Here is a 25643-nt window from a genome sequence, read left to right on the forward strand (position 1 = left end):
AGTGTATATCTAATATATAGTTCAATTTTCCAATAAAATTAGCTAAATATAAAAAAGAAAAATTAATCTTTCCTATATTATTAACGATTTTAAACATGAAACAATTTTTATTGATGCGATTAGACATTGAATTTCTTGAGAATTTATGCAAACTTATCACAATCACTCAATCACAAATTGTGTTAAATAAACAAATAATAAAATCAAGCTTCAGAATATTAAAAATTTATTGTGTATTTACCAACTGTGACAATGCTATATAATACATGCACATTTGTGTTTTAGAATAAATATATTCTATATACTGTATATACTCACACCTTCATTCATACATATACGTCTATTTAGAGATGTGTAAACTGTGTGTACTTGCTTAAATACATATATTTACAATAAAAATGTTTATAAGATCAAAAGTAATTTAACTATGCCAAAAATTTAAAAAAGATAATTGTCAATAGTAAAGATCAATAAACAAGTTTAAAATAATACAATTAATACAACATTTCCAAGTTAATATACTACTGTTATAATTAATATGAGACAGTAAATTCTTAATATGAGATTATCATGACAATCTTTTAATTTTCTTTTAATGAAAAACCTTAAACTTTTATAAATTACTGTTTTAAGCATTTTCGGTTAATTGTCTTTAATAATCAAAAATATAAATTAATTATTTAACAGTCATAGTGACTTTAAGCATTCTCTGATAATACAATAAAACTTTATTTTTATTTAAATAAACTTATTTTTAATTACTTGTTTATATATTATATATAACAATAACAAAATCTACTTTATTACAGTATAATAAAGTTCACTTTACTAACAGTTTTTTCTCAAGCATTTTTGGAGAACCAAGTCCATTGTAAGGAAATGCACAAGAAAATCAAGGAGCTGAGTCACTTAAGTTTGTTTATATAATATCTGGTAGTTATTCAGTCTGATAACAACAACATAGTGCACAAACTTAGGTGACTTAGCTATCTGATTTACTTGTCTGTTGCTTGATGATGAGCTTGGTTTCCCAAAAATACCCAGAAAAAACTGTTATTAAAGTGAACTCTATTATAATAGAGTAGATTTTTGTTATTGTTATATTTTTAAAGAACTTGGAGTAGTTTTGCTACATTTATATATTTGAATTTTTCTGCTAAGCTTCTTTTAATATAATAGAATTATATTCTAGTTTCTAATGTAAATTTCATTAAAACTATTTGAAAAATATTACTATATAAATAAATTAATATATATGTTATAAAAAAATATAAACTAATCAAAAATAAATGCTAAAATAATTTATTACTCATAAAATCACTTCTAATTTTCTCTAAACAATTCTCTCTTATCATGGTAATTCTAATTAATAACTGTTATCTGAATATATTCAGATAGTGATATTTATTTGACTTTTTACTCTTGAATGCCAAATAAATTTGTATTTTTAAGTATTGAGCACATTAATTACAGATCTTTTATGTGACTCTATAAGAAAACTATAAATTATAATAGAAAAATAATTCTTAAATAACATCATTTCTTATACATTAATTAATTGATTACAAAATAAAATCAAATAAAATGTAACTAAAAGATAACATTTTCTTGTTTAGGTATAAAAAATTATCTTTTCTGATTAATTTTTTTTTTATTTCATAATAAAATACTAATTCTACTTCATAATACAGTATTACAGTTTTGTAATTATAGAAAAATTTCTTTTAGGTAGTGTTGTGATACCTAAGCATTAATTTCATGTTTATATAGTGTTTATAAAGTAGTACCTTTATCAGGAGCTACTTTTAAATACTTCAAAATTGTCCATTTAATAATCATTACTTACAAATTAACAAATCTTTTCATATTTTCACTATACATTGACAACAAATTCAGAATTAGAACTCATTCTACATTGCTTACATTTTTTATAGTTCATTTATTAAATGTGATGTTAACACAGTAACTGCTATTGCAATCAATCTTCTTTAAAAACTTTGAAAGATTTCAAATATATTTTCATAGTGTACTGGTAAATATCAGTTATGTACATTTTATATGTGGAATGAAATATCCTACATCATAATGAAAATTTTTCACCCAATCTTTCATATCTTACTTTAGCTACGTCTAAAATATCTGAAGATAGATCCTCTACTTTTGAATATCTTACAACAGTAAAATCAAAGATATCGCATAAAAATCCAAGAATTTCATCCTAAAAAGATCATAAATATACAAAATTATTGATAAATTTTATTCAAGTAATATAAAGAATAAGTAATTCTTAATGAATGCTTAACTATCAATATTTATATTTGATATAAAAAACTATCACTATTTTTTATTAATGATTAAGCATATCTAAATTATAAATAATATCATGCAGAGTTTAAGAAGATAATTAGGTTATTTTCTCAATCTATGTTATATTAACATAAATAAATATGACAAAATTGTAAACTCTATGAAGCAATTATTAGTTCCTTAACTTAATGCATAACGATTAAAAAATAATTGAGGTGTGGTAATGATAAAATGTGTAAAATGATAAACATAAACATATTTTAATATTGTTTGAAGTTTAAATTAAATAATATCACAACAGGTGTTTAATAATAATATGCATAATAAAGATAATATTGTTTTAATAAATGTTTCATAAATCAATGATATTCAAAATTTCATCGGAAATTCTTCAAACATTCAAAATAATATTAAGATCATAACATCATTCGACACGGACCGCATCAGGGCCTTGGAGACCCTTGAGATTTACAAGGCGTCTAAATCAGGGAAATGCATTAATTTCAAAGATGGAAACGTTTTATCATATGCGTGGAGATATGTCTCCGAAGTACACCTGCAATGGTAGCATATCAGAGTAGTGTACTATTCATGTACGGATGTACGCAGTCATTTTTTATGATTATATTATAGGCATTAAAAACAAGTTGGATCGTTCGCAATTATGGCACGCGGTGAGAGGTTCGATCGTTTGAACTTTGAAAGAATTCTATTGCATTCTATCTCGAAAACCATCGAATAAAACCTGACGAAGATCGCGGAGGCGGTCGAAAACGTTAGTTAAGTGGTCGTTAATGTTAGTACTTAGTACCGGAAATTCGAAAAAAGGCTTAAGAAGGTATAATGGACATCATATGTACCAGTATGAGGATTGTTTCTAATATTAAGATTACTGTCATATAAAATCACTAAAAATATACTTTAAACATAAAATATAAGAAACAAACTACATTTGTTTAAATGATCTAGTTTAAAGTAAATAAGAAAATAAAAATGGTTAAAAACTTTAGAGTGCAATTATGTATTGAGAATAAATACTTTAAAAGTTCATAATTACATCATAATTATTTATTGAAATTAAAAGCTTTTCAGAACGTTAATGTACTATCTTTAGATCTAAATCAAATATATTCTACAATAAATATTTTTTAACTAAATATGGTTAAACAAGATTTTAATATATTTTCCTTTAGAATTATTATAGAAAAATATCTAAAATAAGAAGATATATAAGTGAATGTAAACATTAAAATTTGCAAGAAGTATTCTAAAATATATCTAAAAGTTACAATTAATTTCTGAGCACTAAAATTAATTATATTCTGATTTATTGCAGAATTGAATCAATTATAACAAGTTTCAAGTACTTTCAAGCTTTTCATGGAAGATTACATCTGTGATAATAAAACAAAGTTTGAAAGTACTTCAAGCTTGTTTTAATTTATTCTCTTCTCCAAAAAACCAGAATTTAGTTGATATAAAAGCTATTTTATATAACTTCAAATAATCTCAAAAATGAAAAACTTAACTGTTACTCTAAAATTCACTTTTTAACTAAATCTTTTTTTTCAACTTCAATACACTCATAAATCATTGTTCGAAAAAAAAAAACTATTGCAAGAAACAAATATTTTTGGTTAAATTGTCCCTAGATTTTCTATTAAAACAAGTTCCCTGTATATATTTGGTTTATTTCAGGATAAAAACTCAAGTTCAAATACAAAAATTCCTTAAGAATTTTAAGTTTACTTAACAATTTTACATATCATATCAGACTTACAAATAAGATTTATCTATAGGACAAATGTCTTTCTTCATGCTGTTTGACATTAAAAATTCAAAAACATCCTTATTCAAAAAAGTAATCAGTTTAACAGGACAGATTTTAATTTTCCTAAATACACATAGTTAAATAAAGATATCTAATATATCCCAAAAGGTTATGAATTTTTCACATTATTTTGTAAGTTTTAATTTATTAACTTATGCTTAACCAATTTTATGTGTAACTAGCAGATAAGCCCGGCGTTGCTCGGGCAAAAAGTAATGATAGCAAAGATTAAGATTATTACATTATAGCCAATCTTACCTGTTTTTACGGAATGCAAGAATTAGGTCCCCTCTGTTTCCAAACTAATTAGAGAATTCTTAGATGGGTCTAAAGATATGTTTGATTTCCCGCAAAAATGCAAAAACCCGCATCTGCACCGTCGCTTTCTCTTAACACTTCCATTGTTAAAAAATACACTTCTTTCATCCCCACATGGCATTCTACTAAATGTGGTACCCTACTAAAACGCAGTTAAAAATAAAAAAATTGCATCTAAAATAGTACACTAGAAGCTGAGTTCTTTATGATAAGCTTTAATCCTTTCCCTCTCCCCCGCAGGGGGAAATTTCGTGTGACATCTATATGATAGTAGGTATATAAAAACACGTGCATATTCGAATGCAACTTTGTGTCAAAATTTCAAAGCAATCGGTGAAGAACTTTCAGAGATTTAAGATTTTGAACAAATGAACACTTACATTTTTATTTGTGTAGATATATCTGTTGTCTTTGATAATGTTTCTGCACACATCAAATAAAATTTGTTAAATTTTAATTTTATTAAATGTTACTATTTGAAATTTTTTTTGTAAAGTTTTCTGATATATTACTTGAGATGTACAGTTTAATGAAAACTGTTTGATAATAATTGTATAATAGTATTGTGTTTTATACAAGGTTTCTAAATGCAGATTTGTGTTTTTGCAGATGGTGAATGGTTAGGTTAACCCACTCCCAGTGCCATTAAATTTGACTTTTAAACTCAGGAAACTGTACTTCTCTTGCTTCTGACATTCCATAGAGAACTACTAAATGCTATTCACCATGGTGAATATCCTGCATTGGTAATATCCTGCATGGTGAATATCCACCATGGTGGTTTTCATGCATTTTTCTCAAATAGTATACTTGATACAGTAAAATAAAATCTTGTTTAGTATATTAAGAAACATCAGATTAAAATGCTTTCATTGTAATAAAAAACAATAACAACATTTTAAATACATTTTAATGTTTTTCTGTTATTTATAAATGGTTACATAAGGGTCTAGGCAATCACGGATAACCTTGAAGTAAAACAACTTTTTACAGTGTTTTGTTTGATACTGCACCTACTGGTATGAAATCCCCACATAAAATACGACCAGCTGTATTTACTTACGGTATGATAAGCTATGAAACACTTGTGTTTGAATACAATCTAAACTCTTATAATTTATCACAGATAGTTTCAATTGGAGTTCAATTCTCATTCTTTAACTACGCTGTTATTTACTCTATACAAAATTAACAAAACTAACAGCTGTAATATAACTTATGCAATATTAGAAAAATCATTCCTCTCTGTTGTATCTGTAATTTTGAAAATTTAAATTCAGAACATTTGGCACAGTTTTCATTAACTTTGCTTTATTCCACTTTATTGTATATTTGATATTAATGCCTGAGGAAAACTATAGTTTTAATTGAAAACTCTTGTTTCTTGCAATAGATTGTTGATAACATGTGTATATACTTCAAAGGTCTAAATATGTTATTTAAAATATAAATATGTCTCACCTTAAAAGAAATGCAAACTTGTTTCAGGTTTTCATCGGGTCCAAGAAAGCCCCATGCTAATACTGGACTTATATGTTCAGAAATTGAATAAAAATGATTGATAAATCCATTTGAATACTGAAAAATATATAAATTATTCTATAAAGACCTTAGTTTTTCATTATTTTTTTAATTGTATCTTATAAAAATAAATAATTTGGTTAGATATTAAAATAATATACATAAGGCAATATGCTAACTTTTGAATAATTCAAAAAGTTAACATAACGATAAAATATAAATATTCAAAATACTAATAATAATCACATAGATAATCTTTGCTTTATTTTAGCAAAGGTTGAGGATGTGATTATTATTTGTACATTTCTTCAATTTGAATTTTTTTTCCTTTTTTTAATTCAAAATACTGACAAAAAAAAATAAAAATTTGTAGGTTTCTTTAAAGTTTAAATAAATCAAACTTATATAACTTTTCTAATAAATTTCTTTGCCTTTCTTATAAATTCAGATCTTCTGACAATAATGGCAATTCATCAATGAAAAAATTGCAGTATTTCTCAGTATTTAGCAAGAAAGGCAGAGAATGTGGTTTCAGCAGGATGGCTGTCTAGCACGTTATTTGATTCCATCAGTGTTACAATAGTTGGTGGATAGGACTTGGTGGATAGGATCTTGGCCTGCTACATCATCTAATTTAACACCACTTGACATTTTTATGGACCATCTTAAAGGAAAAGTTTACTGGTACCAAGAAGTACTGTACCTACCACCCCAGAAAATATGCAGGAATAAATATGAAATAATTGTGAAAATATTTCTCAAGAAACATTTAACTTGTTGCCAATCTTTTCTTGAATGTATCAAAAAATGTCTCAATGTTAAAGGCCATTTTTTAAATACCTGTTAGATTAATTTCTTTGTTGCAACCGATTTGTTATATTTCAGCAATAAAAAATTATTTTCACTTTAAAAAAAAAAATTGTTAACACTCTTTTAAAATTGAAATGTTGTAAAAACTAAGCAATAAACAGAAAAATGTTTCAGACAAAAGTTATTTGTTGTTTCACATAGAATCAAATGATCTACAAAAAATATAGGTATCCATTTGAAAATAACAAGTTGACCTTTGACACATCAAACACATCATCAAAATAAAAAGTATGTACATTTGTTTCCCCATCTCCCTTCAAAATAAACATTATTTTAAACATATCCATATGCAACACTTTTTTCAAGATATTTTACTGTTTCAGGTTACATGATTTACCCTGTATAATCAGCTAGTAACTCCATTTAATTTTTTCACTATTAAATGGAAATAAACTTTTATTGGGCTTTATTATATGAAAAAAATTGTAGATCTATAAATTCCCACTGTCATCCATCCATCCGTCTTTCCTTAATCTCAAGAATGATGTTAGATAGATAAAATCTGAGATCAGATATGGAAACCATAGGTGCTGGAGGCCCCAATTAACAATATACAAACTTCCAATGCAAACCAGAAGTCACACTATTTCAATTCAAAACTTTGAATTGAAAAGCAGTTAATAGGTGACTGGCATAACTCTATTGTTAAAGGAAAAGTATGATGTACAGGGGCAAGACACTACAGTAGAGCATCGATTATCTGACCCCCGATTAACCGACCGCGTTCTAGTCGGCAAAATTCAAATGTCCGCTAGTGATGTAGCGCTACAATATTTGGTTATGTCTTGGCTACTTTAATATTATTTGTGTTAAATTTTTGCATGTTTTAGCTGGCAGCACTGGCTCGACCATAAAAAAGAGGCCAGTATTTAAACGAGGCTTAATTTCATTTAACGACGCTATCCAATTGCTGTTTTTAAAATGTGTGCGAGGTTTAGCGGCATAAAAACGAGTATCAGCTGTGAAGAAAAAGAAAATTTTAGACTTTTTTTCCTAACGTATAGGCCTATTTTATGAAAAATATGTAACCCGAATATACATTTTTTTGTTTTATATATTTCAATGTACAGTACAGTACTATATTTATTTAGTGCAAAATAAAAAAATAATTTTTCACAATACAATAGCGACGATTATTATTTTTAAAAAAACTGTTTGTTAGGCTTAACATCATTAAAAATTCAACGCAAAGCGATGCACAACGGAGAAAAATTTCAACATGGGGTAGTTAATAGCGTTATACTAATATACTATACTAATAATGTATTTTTTCATACTTTTCAATTATCCGACCAACCCCAGTCAAGTCGGATAATCGATGCTCTACTATACTGATTTGAGATGGAGAGCATATATTTTAAATTAAATAAATTTAAAATATGATTAAAAATTGCAGTGCCGCATTTTGACAATATCACAATAAATAACTGCATGGTGTATATGCAATATTTGCAATATTTTTGAACAACAAAAATTAAAGTAACTGTGAAATAAAATGACTGGCAAAGAAGATTTCGCATAAAATTTGTTTTTGGGATACACATTTAATTTACAAACAACCAAACACTAGCAGATCTTAAAAAAATTGATCAATCATATAATTAAAATAAGTTATTTATCAATGATGTATGTTATAAACAATACTTTCCAAAATTTCTACAACAACACACTCTATTGTATATATTACCTTACAAAAAGTTTAAAAATGTATTTAACTACTAAAAACTGAGTAATATTCTGTTTCTTCTTACAGAACATTTATTTCAAGATAATTTCTTTTGCAATAATAGTTGTAAAATTTTAATCTGTTCCTCTTACTGCTATGCCTCTAACAACCAGATAAACAATCAACAATCCATTCAATGCAATTGCAAGCTGTAATCCAATTTCACAAAATGTTTCTCTTCTATTTCTATACCACTTTGATCCTTTTTTCATTTGTGATTTTTCAATAATGCTTTTATCAGATAATCTTAATTCTTCTTCAATAATTACTGATCCATTAAATTACCTGCAAATTGTGACTCATCAAGTATGGAATGTACTATACTTAATGTCCTAATCGCTTGAAGATGAAATTGTATTGACATCATATAGTCCTTTACTTTTCACTATTCTCAATTTGATTCACTTCATTAGAAAAATCACACTTTCTCTACAGTTTTGAGTTTTTTTTTTAAATACGTGATCATTTTTATACATTACTATCTTTCTTTAAATCATAATTTTTCACCAATTATTAAAAGTTATGTATTGGTAAAATACAAAAATATATTTAAAATATTTACCTTTAATGAATGACGTTTTGCTTTAAGAACAGACCAAACAGCAGTTGCTAAAGCCTAGAAAATTTCAATATTAAATTGTGTTTAACAATTATATATACATATATTATAATAATATATAATATTATTGTTGTTGTTATAATTATTATTTGGAGAAATCAATATTTCATAAAATGAAAATGCATATAATCTTTTTTAAATCAAGAAATTTAAATAGGTGGATTACTTTATCTAAAAGATAGCATGATATAAATAATTTTATTAAATAAATATTAATAAAAGCTTTCTTGATGTCTTTTATGATTCTTTTCTATAAAAATAGAATTACTTAAAATTCAAATTAATAATAATATTAAGCTCTTTTTTTTTAATTTTTTTTGCATAATTTTATAATAATCTATTGAATTATCATATTATTATAAAATAAACAGAAAATATAAATAAATCAATTTTTTAATTATAAATGGAATCTTAAGTATAAATATAATTGTCAAAAAATTACATTTTCAAAATAATCAAATAATGTGTGTTTCAGTCCATTACACAGAATATTCATGTAAATATGTCTATAGAATTTTCTTACAATGTTTTGTCTATAGAATAAATTTTTAAAGTCGAGCATTATAAAATGAATGGTAAATTTTCATATTTACTATGCAAAAATATGATTTAATTCATATTTATAGAAAAAATTTCTAATTTTTAAAAATCCCAACATACCATTTATTACTGCCAATAGAAAAATTATGTATAATGAAATAGATTGAATAACTAAACAATGAAAGTGATATCTGTTATTTGAACTGAGATAATCAAATGTAGAACACATGCTCCTAGAATAACAATTTTCCAGCAATATCGTAATTAGCCTAGAAGTGAAGCTGACTGTTCAGTCTTTCTGCTGTGCAATATCGTGATATATATGTAGTTTTGTAAAAGCATAAAAATCTTTGTGTGTTTATAACTGTATATGGCACAAACATTTTTATAATTATATATCATATAACAGGAAGCCATCTTAAATTTATTAATTGTTGTAGTTTAGTAAGAATGTTAAGTTTTCTAAATATATTTTAAGATTATATTGCTAAAATATGTCAAAAATTTTTTTATAAATTTGCTTATAAATATAAGCAAATTTATAAAAAACTAAATACATGATTTTTGAAACATTTTATCCAAAAACAAACAAACAAAAAAAAATTTGCATGAACTGACTTATAACAGTACAAGTGAATTTATAATGCCAGCAATAAACATTTATATTTTAAAATTTGTTTGTAACTGATATTATGACTATCTCTCATCAGGCAATTTACAGAAATCTTAGCACAATAAAATAGTTTTTAATTTAATATACCAAAAAAAGTAAACATAAAAAAAAGCAATTCATTATAGTAAATTATATAACAAACAAATACAGATAAAGCTGATTAAATCCAAATGTCTAAATTATATTTAATTTAAATTAATAATTCTAAGCAATAAAAAAGTAACGGTTGCTTTCTGTTTCCTTCTTTCACATAAAAGCTAATTGAAAGTCATTAATATAGAAGTTAAATTTAGATAGAACAGACTGAAAATCAGTGTTTAACAAATATATTTTGACAGTTTTTTATAGTAGTAAAATGGTTATTTGTAAAAATCATAGCTTACAGTTTCTTTGAAGCCATTTGAAAGCCATCGATTCTGTACTACAGCTACGACAGAAGATGGTGGACTTTCCAAGTCTTCAAAAGCATCCAAAATGATAAAGTCTAAAACTACATCATAGAATGATAAACATTTAACCTGAAATAATGATTACAAAAATTATTTCAATAATCATCTTTAATCATATGTTTGTTTTTATTAAATAGTGTTTAATGAAATTATTATTCTGCTATTAAATTAACTTTCTTACTTTATCTCAGAGAGTAAATCAAAAGGAATAATTTCACATTATCCATGCTATGTAGAGGTTCTTTAAATAAAATACATTCAGTTTTTGGCAAGAAAAGCTTCAATTAAAGTTCAAAAATACACAATGAATTTGAACAATGCATTCAAATGATTATTAAAGTTTTAATCAAAATAAACAAATTTTGTAATATTACATTTGTTTTTCTTTTTACAAAATGTTGGAGAGAACTATACTTGCAGCAGACAAAATTCCATACAGTTGCAAGTTTTAATGTGGAATGTTGTATATATTGTTAGTCTTAATATAGATAGATGGCTTTTGCCAGGAATAATAATCACACATCCAATACATAATGGTTATTGAACTAGAAAATTTTAAGATGTGTGTTTATTATCTTGACAGTGTCCGCCAGTTCTTCAGTTGTTTCTCTACTAAGAATAATATTTTCTGATTGAATGGGCTGAATAATAACTTATTTTTGTAATCACCAAAAAGGGTTAGTAGGCAAATAAACAAATTTGTTATGTACTGTACTTTCAATCCAACATTCATCACAATTTTAATTCACAGATCTTTATTTAAATATATATAAATAAAGATCTGCAAATTAAAATTGTGATAAACATTAAATTGGAAGGACATAACAAATTTGTTTATTTGCCTACAAATACCTTTTTGGTGGTTACAAAAGAGATTGTATCTGGCAAATAGTGCTGATATTAACTTTATACTGAATAACAACATTATCTTGTCCTACTTTAGTTCATTATTGTCCTCTGAGAATAGGATAGCTAGTGCCATTGTTCTTCTGTATTTTATATCATTTTGATGTTCTGCAATGTATTTGATTAAATTTCTCTCTGCTGCTCCAATATATAATAAAGGTCTGCTTTCAGATTTTCCAAAGAAAGAGCAGGAGTATGGCATATACTCCTGCACTTTCTTTGATAAGAGTATACACCATATACTCCTGTTTTCTCTCATCCTGTGTAGATTGCAACACAATCTACATAAGATGCTAACTCAATCTATGTAAAAAGGGAAACAACGTTATTGATACTGGAAAGGGAGGTTTTTATATAATTTTAATAATTTATGTCATATTTTCTGTAAAAGGTATAGGAATGGAAAGGTATAGAAAAGAAAATGCAATTTATAATTTGGTACTAAAATAGAAAGAAGACATTTATTGATTTAAAGTATCTCTTCATATTGTAGATAATGTTAAATTATTCCTTTTGATTTTTAAAATTATTATTCAACAAAAATTTATCAAAGAAATAAAATAAAAAAATAACCAAAAACTACTTTGAATTAACATAACTTTTAATCAAATTTTTCAAATAACATTCAGTTGAAAAATATGAAAAAAAAAATTATAAAAATAAATTACAGCACCAATAAATTTACAAGTAATTTTCTTTTAATGTTATTTACTCTTAACATGAAAATCTTAATGCCTTCCTTGTATTTCCAGCAAGCATGTTTATTAAAAACACAAACATTTTAAGCATATTTCATAAGCCTCTGTCAGGTTTTCAATCTAGCTTTGATTTGATAATGTTCAAAATTGTTATGCTATTTAATTTTTTTTAAAATAGGATATTCTATATTTTAAATATATTATTGTTATAGTAAAAAGTAGGAGTTGTAAATTTACCAACTTTTTAAAAATAAATGACTGATAATAACTGGTAAAGTATAAAAGTATTACCGGTATTACTGGTAAAGTAATAAAAAAAATTACTGGTAAAACACTAAGTTTTCAAATGGTTACTGATTTATTGGTAAATTACCAGTAACTTTTAAATTTTGACTCCAAATGTGAAAATTATCACATTAGTGATTATTTAGTTGCTGACTTATCCATGAGTCAGCAACTAAACAATTACTGGTGTACTATGTCCAAATGAATTCCCATTATTCTATTCTGAAAAGCAAGAATATAATTGCCTGTAAAATAGATAATACTGAAATTAAAAAAGTGCCAGTACGTGCATTTACATTAAAATAAATTTGCTTCATTTTGTCAACACCAAAATGTTGCTCAACTAAAATGACTATTGCACTTTAAGGTATGCAATCATTCTAAATATTATACCACTCATATAGCAGATCATTCCGTCATATATAAAAACAAGCATATTTTATTTTACTAAATCACATTATCAAATTCTTACTCCTCTAGCTTTTAATTCTTCTTCCATTATTAACCAATTTTCTTCCTGCTGAATAAATTCTAATATATTGTCATATGCTTTTAAGCAATCTCTTGGATCCTAAAAATAAACAAACACAATCAAATCTTATATTAATTATATAATTTAATTAAATAGAGTTTAACCCGTTTATAACGTCATCCATGGGACCGGCAAGTTTTTGACTTTATAACCAAGTGTCGTTATCTGCGAGGTCATAATTTCAGTCCGATAAAATGTACAAAGTGTGTTTAAGAATCTATTATAAACTGCATTCTAATTTTAAATTGTATGTATTACTGTAAAATTATTTCTTAACAGTAATACAGTATACTGTATCTATTATGATAGTAATAATTTATTATCGTATGTATAAAAATGCAAACTACATGTTTAAATAAACTTTATTTACATCAGATGTAATTAAAAATTTCAAAAATTACATTTTATAAGAAATTTCTATTTGTCTTAAGTTTCAATAATGGTGGAACTTCCGGTTTTGAGAATAATGTTGAATCAAAAGGCAACAAAAGGTTAAATTAATGTATGCCAATTAAAAATAATTCAATTATTTCTTTATAAACTATTTGATATAATATGTTATATTAAAAATAATAGAATATTTAACAATTTAGCATAAAGTAATTTAAAAATGAGTACATAATAACCGATCGTCATGTCATTTAAATGTGGCGAATTTCACCCCCCAAAGTCAGGTGAAAAGAGCACCACCCACAGTCGTTCTAGGAAAGTGAACTCTGACCCTAGGACTGAACATGTAGTATTTTTTTGGTTAAATATTTATTTATTTATTTATTTATTACGCATACTGGATTTTTATTCCTTGATGCGGGGAGCAAAACCATCTCCCAAACAAAACACTTAAATACAATAAACATAATCAAACAAAATTATACAATGATAAATAACAATTCAGTTGTAAAATAAATTATATAAAATTTACAAAATCAAATACAGTAATTAAATAAAGTTTAAAGATCGGGAGCATCTGTCAATATAATACAAAATACCAAAAAATAGAAACCAAAATGGCAAATTGCTTACCTATAAATAGAAAAAAAATTAGTATCGAAGACACAGCACTGACAGATGCTCCCAAACAGCACTAACAACAAGGCTAGATTTATAGTAGAGGAATCACGCCCCCTAAAACAAAATTTTAACAGATTTTCTTAGAAAACAAAATACATTAAATTTATAACAAGGTTTCGATAAAATTTTAAGGAAAAAAAACCTGGTAAGAACTTCGCAACCAAAGATTTCTTTACGTAACACTTTAAGACGCCCACATTTAGCCAGAATATGCCAGGCATCCACAATTTCTTTCTCAACACAAAAGTTACACAATTCTCTCGAGTAATTATTTAAAAAGTTTAACGAATTACACCTAGCCTGTATAAATAAACACAAAATATTAAGGGAAACATCTTGATTATATAAAGAATTATCAAAAAACGTAACATTCAAATTCTTATACCAACAATTATATACGCTTTTACTTATTTTTTCATTTATATTATATAAAAAATTATCAAAAATGTTTACAAGGAGAAGAGACCAGTCCATTAGATCCAAATCATCATTAATAAAATTAATACCATGATTATTGCATGTATCTATAAGATAACGTGTCCAATCTATAGACTTTTTGTTAAGTATAAATTTCAGACAAACCTTACTCAGACGATGATCATCGAGCTTAGAAATTCTATTAATCCAATTTCTTATCCTACTAAATATTATAAGTTTTATAGGGGTCAAAGCACATTCCATCATAATTAAATAACCTGGTGTACAACGAGGTAAATAAAATAAGTTTTTAATAAATTCAGTCTGTATACCATCACCATTAGTCAGATTAAAACCCCAAATCTCTGAAGCATATAACAAAGAGGGCAATACCACAGTTTTCAATAGACGTAAATAATCTCTCAGATTACGTAATTTGGCAGATCTCCCCAACTGAATGACTTTATTCATCAATAATCTGGCATGAGTTCTCTTATTAGTGTAATGCGTATGGAATAAACCATTAGACGAAAATGTAACACCCAAATATTTGTAATTAGAGACAACTTGAATTGGAGAACCCTTAAACCACCATTTATCTGCCCTCGCACTCTTACCTCCTCTTCGAAAAACAACAATCTTGGACTTATTCAAATTCAATTTCAAACCATTTTCATCTAAATAAATTGCGAATTTATCAATCAATCTTTGAAGTCCAATCACAGAGTCAGATAAAATTACAATATCGTCTGCATAAGCTAGTATTTTAATTTGGAAACCATCTATTTCTATACCATCACCAGAAGAATTAATAAAACCAAAGAGATCGTTCAAAAAAATACCAAACAAGATTGGACTCAAAATACAGCCCTGCTTAACACCAGTCTTAGAAAACATTAATGGCGAACAGTTCCCACCATCTCTTACCATAAACGAGGAATTTTCATACAAAGCAACAAGTAAAGATATAAATTTATAACTGAAACCATAACGCAACATCTTAGACCACAGCAAGTTCCTACAAACTCTGTCAAACGCAGAAGATAAATCCACAAAAAAAGCATACACCTTCCTCCGTTTCCGTAAAAAAGTTTTCTGAATAACCGTGTACAAAACAAAAATATTATCCAATGTGGAATAACTAGCTCGGAATCCTGCCTGATTCTCATGCAATATATTATTAACTTCTAACCACCTAATCAGTCTTCTATACAAAATAATACAAAACAATTTCGAAACACAAGATGATAGCCATATACCTCTATAATTACCAGGAACATCCTTCCTACCATTCTTAAAAATCGGAATTAGAATACTCGTCTTCCAAGACTCCGGTATTATCCCAGTATCAAAAATCTTTGAAAAAAGACACAAAATATGTGGTCTCAGAGTCTCAAAATTCCAAAATTCCATCGGGATCCCGTCAAAACCTGGCGCTTTATTTGGCTTATACCTCCTCAGAGCATCATTAAGCTCACCTGCACAAAGTTCATGGTCCAAAAGTTCATCATACCAATTCCTACAATAATTAAAAATAGAAAAATCAACAAAATAAGGGTCCAGGGAACCAAATAAATTAAAAAAGTGATGAAACCAATCATCAATAGATATAAAGCAGAAATTACAAGACTTAGTCCGCTTAACGTGTCGGAAATAATTCCAAAAAAGCCTATTATCTTTCCCGAAACAATTTTGAATTTTTCCAGCAAATAATTTTTTTTTCGCAATGCAAAATCGCTTCGCCAAACTTCGTAACATAACAAAACGCAAACGATCATTAGAATCATTACTCTTTCTAAAAGATCTCCAGGCTCTATTCCTAGCGCAAATTAACATCCTACAGTCCGAATCGAACCACGAAAAAGAATTCTTATGTCTCCTAATATTAAATCCACACTTACAAGCCAAATTAAAAAGAAGATTACTCAGGTCTTCCATTGAATCAAACCCATTCAAGACACATATTTCCTCCAAAGCCAACCTTAATTCATCCTTTCTAGATTCATCCCAGAACAATCTATTAATCCTCTGCCTCTTCTCTAAAGAAACCGATCTATCATTGCCACAGGCCAGTCGTAAAATCAAAGGGTTATGGTCGGAATCCAAAAACTGACCCATCGTTAAAGAGAGAATATCTTTCCAAATTAACGGAGAAACTATGACCAGATCAATAACTGAACAGCCACGACTAGAGATAAAAGAATATTCACCCGCTTCATCACCTAAACATCTTCCATTACCAATAATCAAATTCAAATCATCACATAGATGAAGCAACTTTCTACCAAAAGAATCAATCACCAAGTCTTTCGAATTCCTATGCAAAGGACAAACAATACCAAAAGAATTGCAAAAAGCGTCAGAAATTATATTCCCCAATCCAATCCTAGCATTAAAATCACCAGCAATCATTACATTCTTGTCATGTAATATCAAACCAATTAAAGTTTCAAAAATAGACTGCCAGTCATTTTCCCTAAAATAAACAAAACATACCAAAATATTACCAAGTTCGGCACCAAATTTGACAAGTATTAGAAAGTTATCTTGATAAATAACAACGCAGGGAAAAGAGGATCTTATTGCCAATAACCAACCTGCACAATAACGACCTTTCGTATGTAACTTAAAAGCCTTACCAAAGTAGAGATTATAACCTTGCAAACAATCAGTTACCTCCGAATTTCTATTAGTAGAACCATACCAAGTTTCAGAAAGAAATATAATATCGTACTGCAATAGATACTTCCAAAAAAACTCGGGTTTATTAAACAAACCAGCACAATTCCAAATTAAAAAGGAAGTACCCCTATCCGGCAATTGCTAGGATGAGACAGGCTTAACCTGGTCACAGTCAACATCGTAAAAGTACTTCGTTCCGTCAATAATAATTTTATCATAAACTACTTTTACCATTCGCGCTCCAGAAAGTTTTGACTGTCTACCGAAATCACGAAGCTTAAATCTAATATTTCTCAATCTAGGAGAAAAGTCATCATTTACATAAACACCATCCGGTTTTAATTCCAGAATTCGTTTCTTAAAGTTCATTTTTTCATAATAATCAACAAAAGTACAAATAATTAATCTAGGGGAATTAGCCTTTTTCTTTCCCACTCTCATTGCCCTACCAATCTTAATGTCGGGCATCTGTAAGACTCGCGTAGCAAATTCAACTATTTTCTCTTTCGTTTCTAGAAATGATTCATCCCGTACCTCTTCTAGACCGGAAATGACAACATTATTTATACGACGTTGGTTATCCAAAAAATCAAGTTCTCGAGTAATATCATTAAACTTTCTCGTAACATTACTTTGATCGCTTAAACCACAATTTTTATCAGCCAATTTTTCTAATATCTCTAATCTGGTATCTAAGTCACCCAAACCTTCATCCAAATTTTTTAACCATTCCGATACATAATTTAATCTTGAAATAAGTTCATCAACCTTAGAATTCATGGAAAAATGTAAACGCAACAGAACACGTATACCCTCTTCGAGGTTAAAATTTTCTCCTTCCAGAAGATATGCAAATTCTTCCTCCTCGCGACTCTTCAAAGATTTCTTTTTACTGCTGGTCTCTCCTTCCGTTAAACTCGGTGAAAACGACTTTCTTTTCGGATTAACCGCCATAATTGTAAAGACTTACCTATAAAACAAGGCTAGATTTATAGTAGAGGAATCACGCCCCCTGGTAAGAACTTCGCAACCAAAGATTTCTTTACGTAACACTTTAAGACGCCCACATTTAGCCAGAATATGCCAGGCATCCACAATTTCTTTCTCAACACAAAAGTTACACAATTCTCTCGAGTAATTATTTAAAAAGTTTAATGAATTACACCTAGCCTATAACTATAAATAGAAAAAAAATTAGTATCGAAGACACAGCACTGACAGATGCTCCCCTGTTAAATAAAATTTGTAATCTAATTTTGTAAATTTGGGAGTGCTTCAAATATGAAATTAAAACAGAGTTTTATGTCGTTACAAGCAGGTTTTTTAACATTAACTAGTATAGTAAAATCGTGGGACCAATAAAAATTTGATGTTATATTAGGGTTGTCATTACATCTGATGACGTTATAATCGGGTTAAACTGTATATTAATTTATAATAAAGTTTATTATTAACTATATAAAATATTTTTGTTATTTTTAACTTAAACATAATGTTCTTGTTTAAAACTTTTGTTAGAACTTTAATGATAAATAAATAATCTAATAAATTTGACTATTTAAAAACTGAAAAAATTTTTTTAAAATATGAACTTAATTTATAATTTAAAAAGAAATAATAAGAATAAATTTAAAGTCTTGTCTGAAAATTTAATAAATTTATTAATTTAGTGATAAAATGCTTCCTGATAGATAATGAAAATATTTGAAAAATAGAAAATCAAATATTAAATTTGTTATTTAGAAAAGTTAAAAAAAATTAATAACTGAATATTTCTCAGAGATAATAAAAACAAATCCACAGGTAAACATTTTTCAAGAGTATATTTTTCATTTGTTGATGAAATATATTCATCACAAACACTAACTGATGATTTCCAAAGTTTAATAATTCAATTATTCCACAAAAACAGTAATAAAATAATTAAATAACAGTTTAACTGTTGTTAGTTATAACAAATGTAATGCAAATTTTTAGCTTATATCAGTAGTTCATGATAAATTACCTTCTCAGCAAACAGTATCAGATCTGTTAGAAGTTGACTTCCAATTTCAATAAACCAAAGTTTATTTTCTTCTTTTGACAATAACATCTAAACAATAAAATTAAGAGTTTTGTTACTTTATTAATACAAATCAGTACAAAAGTTGTTTTATATCTGTACAGATTTTATATACAGTAGAGCATCGATTATCCGACCCCCGATTAACCAACTTATTGGTTAACCGACTGCGTTCTAGTCAGCAAATTCAAATGTTCACTAGTGACATGGCTCTACAATATTTGGTTATGTCTTGGCTACTTTAATATTATTTTTGTTAAATTTTTGCATGTTTTAGCTGGCAGCACTGGCTCGACCATGAAAGGGAGGCCAGTATTTAAACCATGCTTAATTTTTTATTTTGTCTTTATTTTGTAGAAAATAAAGAAATAATTTTTCACGATACAATAGTGACAATTATTATTTTTAAAAAAACTTTTTGTTAGGCTTCATCATTAAAAATTCAACGCAAAGCGACGCACAACGGAGAAAAATTTCAACATGGGTAGGTTAATAGCGATATACTAATATACTATACTAATAATGTATTTTTTCATACTTTTCAGTTATCCGACCAACCCCAGTCCCCAATTAAGTCGGATAATCAATTCTCTACTGTATTTAGTAATTAATAGTTTTATAAAAATTTTAAGAATTTTCTTCATGTAAGCTGAGATTTATTAATATTCAACATGTTTAAATTTGTTTAAACTTATTTAGCTAAATAAAATTCTATATAGATTCTAATTAATTTTCAAAATAAATCATCAAATCTTACTGTGAATTAGTTTGATTAAAACCAAACAATCTGCCAAATTATAGGACTGTAATAAGGCTAAGTTAATAATTAGATACAAAGTAGTTTATCTAGAGGTAGGCAGCTGGACTAGACATCTCGTGATAATTTTAATAACTATAATAAAATAATTTAAATTTACAATTTTTGAAAGAAAAATCTAAAGATACTATGAAATCTTACTTTAAATGCCAATCTAACACAATGTAGTTTAGCAATGTATTCATAATCAGTTTGACATTTGAGCAAATCAGTCCTATAAAATAAAACATTATTGCCTATTATTTATTTAATAAATTAAATGATTATTAGAAAATTATTCTAGATTAAAATTTTGTTTTTACCTAAGAATTCTGTAGGGAATATTATTTTCTTCAAACTGTTTCATTGCTGCCTGATAAAGTAAAAGATCTTGAGTATCAAATTTTAATTCAAGAAATTCATCAAAATCCCTTATGTCAGCAACCTAAAGTAGTAAAAACACAATTAATTATTTTATGAGTTTATTTCATTCATTTTTTATATAATATTTGATTTTTTCTATATTAAACTACAATAATAATATTGTGAGAAGCCGGGGGTTGAGGTGTGAGACCTAACCCTTTCTCCGACATCAGTCCAGTAAAGGCTGCTCACTATGTCACTGGATGGCTATTAATTAGGAGGGCTATTTGTCAAGTGGGGAGGGAATGAGGATAAGTTGATAGGGTGACCGGTTCTCTGCAGGAAGTCCACACACAATTTGTTTAATGAACTAAAACAAAGCATATAATACAGTAAGCTGACACACTAAGGTATTTCCTACCTTGTGTAAGCAATATACCAAAGATATATATTAAAGTCCCTTTTATCTAAGTCAATTGAGAAAAAGTTTACAATAATCTAAATATGCTACCTCTGAGAAAAGGACTGAGGTCTCTGGTTATAGTCGAGGCCTACTGGTTAGGTCCAGTCTTCTCTGGAGATGAAGTTTGGCCTGGAGAATGGCGAGTAGAGCTGTTTCCAGGGATGTCTTCCTAAGTATGGTGAGACAGGAGCTGGCAGGTAGACCTTCTTCTATGCTCTTCTGGTATGTCTGCCCCAAACCTATGAAGTCAGCCCTTTTTATCCTCTGGAGTGTGAGACTTTACTCTAGTGACTCATGTTGTCGTGGTTCCAAGTTCACAATATGTCCCTGGTACAGCACAGCTGAGGTAGGCCATAAGACTTTTGATGACTCGGGCAGATTGTTGATATTCTCTGTCAGTGTTGTGATTCTTCTTACCTCATAATTTAGACGATTTTGACATTCTCCCTCATCAATAATTAGATGTTTGGGTATCATAGAAACTTACTCAAAACATTGTAAAGATTGTTGATTTATTATGGTCATTTGAATGTTTGTTATATCTTGGATCAGAGGGTAATGGAAATGGCAGGTGGAAAGAAAACTGGTGTTTTTCCACTTTCTTAATTTCCCATTTTAATTTTAATTAACCTCCCCTGGATCTCACAATATTTTAATAAAAATAATAATAATTGAAAGCAATTAAGATTATATATAATTAAATGTCAATATATAAATATCTGAGAATTTAAATTTTGAATTATTAGACCTTAAAATTTGATACTTGAAATATATTACCTCTCCTTGAGCAGAAACAAAGCTATCTGCAGATGATAAACTTGTCATAGTTCTCCAGTCAGTTTCTAATATTTTTTCTTGGTATGTAGATGATACTGAATCTGATTTAAACAATACAGAATTTTCATAAAGAAATAACTGGGTACAATTTTCTTGTAAATCATGGGCATTGTCTAATATCTTTTGAAGAAGTTGAATAAATTTTCCTTCTTCTGAATCCTATCAAAATTTTAAATAAGAAATTAAATTAATTTAAAATTAAAATTCATCTTATTACATCAAATCCCTATTAAATGCTTACTAAATAGAATAATTACATTATTTATATAGTATATTTCCTCAATTCTAAAACTTGGTTTTTTTTTACCAATTTTAACCTGTCCAAAATATTGATACATCTTACAATCAATGGCATCTTATATTTCTATTTATGATCAAAAAGAATATTCCATGAGTAAACCACATGATACACTATGCATCAATAATATCTTTGGCTAAACTGCTCAATGTTCACATCAGTTCATGGTTGATGATTGAACATTTAATTTACACTTTAACTTAAATGTTAAATACAGAGAAAGGTTATTGTGATGAAGAAGAACAAGGGAATAGTGCTGCTGAACATTATTTATTTCATAGGATTTGTATTTCTTTCTTTTCAATCTTGTTACTTAAAAACCTTAATAAAATTGATTATTTTAAAGTTCTTAAATCCATAAGAAAATCATAGTTAAAATGCAGCTGTTGACAGAAGTGTGATTTTAGAGACGAGACATAGTCTTGTCCATAATTCCAAAAAATTATTAAAATGTAGCTGAATATGAGTTAGTTATAAAGGTATTATTGTAATAAAAATTACCATATTAATATTCAGAAATATCTTTCTGCAGATTTCATAAATATAATGAAATTCTTTAAAATATTAAAAATTGAAGACACAGTCTGCTGAAACTGGAATTGCCATTTATTCAATTTCAATGTTCTGGAATACATTTTTCACAACTGACCTAGACCTGGACCAAATTAGATATGGATTTCACCAGTTCTAATTTTAAAATTTTGTTTTTAATTGGATTATTTTTTTCACTATTTTTAAAGGAATGTTTTTAAATTTTGACAGCCAGGTAGCGTACAACAAAAGGTTGGTTGTCAAAAATGTATTCTGAAACATTGAAATTGAATAAATGCTGATTCCAGTTTCAACAGACTGTCTTCAATTTTTAATATTTTAAACTTAATTACCATCTGGAAATATTCTACAGTTAAACTGATAATGAAATTTTTTTGAATGATGAGTTAAATATAATTTTCTTGCTAACTTGCTAATGAATATTTTATATACAAAAGTTAGCAAAGTAATTTATAACTTCAAAAAATTTGGATTCATTACAAAAATTTAATTTAATTATCTATTTATCTATATATATAAAAACGAATGTATGTCTGTGTGTGTGTGTGTGTGTGTGTGTGTGTGTTTGTCCTTCATGCATTACCACACCATTTATCCGATTGCCATGAAACTTTGGGAAGTTGTTTAATACATTCCCATGAAGGTTTGTGGCATATGTAAAGATCACCATTTCCCCCCTTTCAAAAATATATTTATATATGGATTAAGGCTTTTATGTCCAACAGATGGCGCTAACTTCCGACGACCTAAGTTTGCTTTTCTGTGAGGCATTATGTTTTTCTGTGAGAATGGACCTGAGCAGATCATTTTCTACCTATCTATATAAATAAAATACAACGTTTGTTTGTTCCTACTGATTCCTTTGAAATTTTGACATAATGTTGCATTCGAATATGCATGTGTTTTTATATAATATACATGTCGAAATTCCGCCTACGGGGGGGAGATGGACGGGATTAAGGCTTACTGTGAAGAACTCTGCTTCTATTTATACTATTTTACATGCGGTTTTTTGCGTTTTTAATTGCGTTTTAATAGGCGACATCAACAGAATATACACTAAAAAGGGATTTTTCGATATTCCCCAGCGGGGAAAGGGACAGGATTAAGGCTTACCGTGAAGAACTCGGCTTCTATTTATACTATTTTACATGCGGTTTTTTGCGTTTTTAATTGTGTTTTAATAGGTGACGTCAACAGAATATACACTAAAAAGGGATTTTTTGAAATTCCCCCCACGGGGGAATTGTTACACATTTATAATAGATACATTTTGAGCCACAACAACGCGTGGCCGGGTCAGCTAGTTTACAATATAATTCAAAAATATTTTTAATGTAATTTATTAATATTACTTACAGTTAAGCATAATACATTTTGATCTGGTGATCTATAACTTTGTAATGCATCTTCCCAATATCCAATTGCAGTTTCCAATGCTTCCATTCCTAAAATATTTAAAAAATAATTATTTCTAGTTTTTTAAAATTTATTTGAACATTTTACTATAATATAAATACTAAGTTTAAGAAAGATGGTAATATATTAATATTACCATCAAAAAATTTAAAATATTTAATGCTATTCAAAGCATATAAAAATGTATAAAAATTCCAATCAGTCAAGAATAAAATTTATTTTCTGATTTACTCTTTAATATAAATTTTTTGTCATTTGTACAGATATGAAAAAAAAAAAAAAAAATAGAAATGTTCTTATAATTTTTATTTTATTTATTTAGAAGTTATTTGAACAATATCTCATTATATCTGGAAATTAATTTGATTAATTTAAAGTTATAATTATCTATTAGCTATTTACATATTCAATATACTTAAGTAAATTTACATGGCTGTTATTACAATAATAATATTTAGCAATAATTGTAATTTCTGAAGGTGATCCAATAATTAAGAACCATTATTCAACTAATGATATATTTTCCTGAAACTATACAGCAGATAAATGACCATGGCTTCATTATCATTTACAAGACTACACTGTAAAATATTCCTATATAAACAAACAAAAACTTCAAGTATTAGTGTTTAAAATATTTCTTGTTTACTGTTTCATATGGAAATTATATAAATTAATCAACAAGACTATTAGATTTTTTTTATTATATGTGTATTTAATATTTAATAAATATATAAATGGAAGAAGTATATTTGTGTTAATTTTTTATTATTAATACTCTTTCATAATTCAAAAAATGGAAATTTGTGTAGACAGATTACATTAATTTTAAAATATTCATTTTAATAACAAAATGAACAATGATATCTGAAAAATGAAATGCTGTTTTTTAGTTAACAATAAATAAATTTTTTACTGTAACTCTGCTTCTGTTTTCATTAGTCATTCTTATAAATTCAGCAATTTTAAATGCAGAATGATAAATATTCTTTCAATAGAAATTTTATAATAGATTAATTTTAATTGTGGGTACAATGCATTATTTAGATATTGTATGGATTTTACATGTATTGTTCAGAAAATTTATTTAAATTTTAAATTTGATAGTTATAATACCGAAAGAAATGCTCATAAGATTGAATAAAAGCAAGTTCTATTGTGCAGAGTAAAGTAAGTTTTGAATAAATAAATTAATTAAAAGAGTATTGTAAGTACTATATTTTTCATTGATTGTAAGACTTTGACTTTGAAATCAAATTTTAAAAATTTTTTTATGATTTGAAAAATTTTTAAATAATCAATTTTATTAAATTTTGCTACATAATAAAAAGTTAAAAAAACTATACAAATACCTTAAAAAAGAAAATTTTTGGTAACTTTATCTCCATACTCTACCTGTATATACATT

The 25643-nt window shown here is 27.1% G+C and overlaps 1 protein-coding gene and 1 long non-coding RNA gene across 2 annotated transcripts in view; both read right to left on the reverse strand.

Moving 5' to 3' along the window:
• Positions 1-669: 669 nt before the first annotated feature.
• Positions 670-25643, reverse strand: part of Miga (mitoguardin) — a 38639-nt gene continuing 13665 nt past the window's right edge. Inside the window, exons 5-14 of the mRNA XM_067277025.1 lie at positions 24176-24264; positions 21907-22125; positions 20627-20748; positions 20466-20538; positions 19451-19537; positions 13216-13314; positions 10789-10923; positions 9136-9189; positions 5918-6034; positions 670-2218 (exon numbers count right to left, since the gene is read on the reverse strand). Coding sequence (XP_067133126.1) covers positions 2081-2218; positions 5918-6034; positions 9136-9189; positions 10789-10923; positions 13216-13314; positions 19451-19537; positions 20466-20538; positions 20627-20748; positions 21907-22125; positions 24176-24264 — 1133 coding nt within the window. The 3' untranslated portion in view covers positions 670-2080. The remainder of the gene's footprint in view (positions 2219-5917; positions 6035-9135; positions 9190-10788; positions 10924-13215; positions 13315-19450; positions 19538-20465; positions 20539-20626; positions 20749-21906; positions 22126-24175; positions 24265-25643) is intronic.
• LOC136980800 (uncharacterized) lies at positions 14337-18387 on the reverse strand. Its single transcript, XR_010881605.1, has 3 exons — positions 18258-18387; positions 14489-14646; positions 14337-14400 (listed from the first exon to the last, which is right to left on the reverse strand). It is a non-coding gene; the product is annotated as an uncharacterized lncRNA (long non-coding RNA).

This window comes from Centruroides vittatus, unplaced genomic scaffold (genome assembly GCF_030686945.1).
Source record: "Centruroides vittatus isolate TY-2023 unplaced genomic scaffold, ASM3068694v2 contig_726, whole genome shotgun sequence".
NCBI classification, from domain to species: Eukaryota; Metazoa; Arthropoda; class Arachnida; order Scorpiones; family Buthidae; genus Centruroides; species Centruroides vittatus.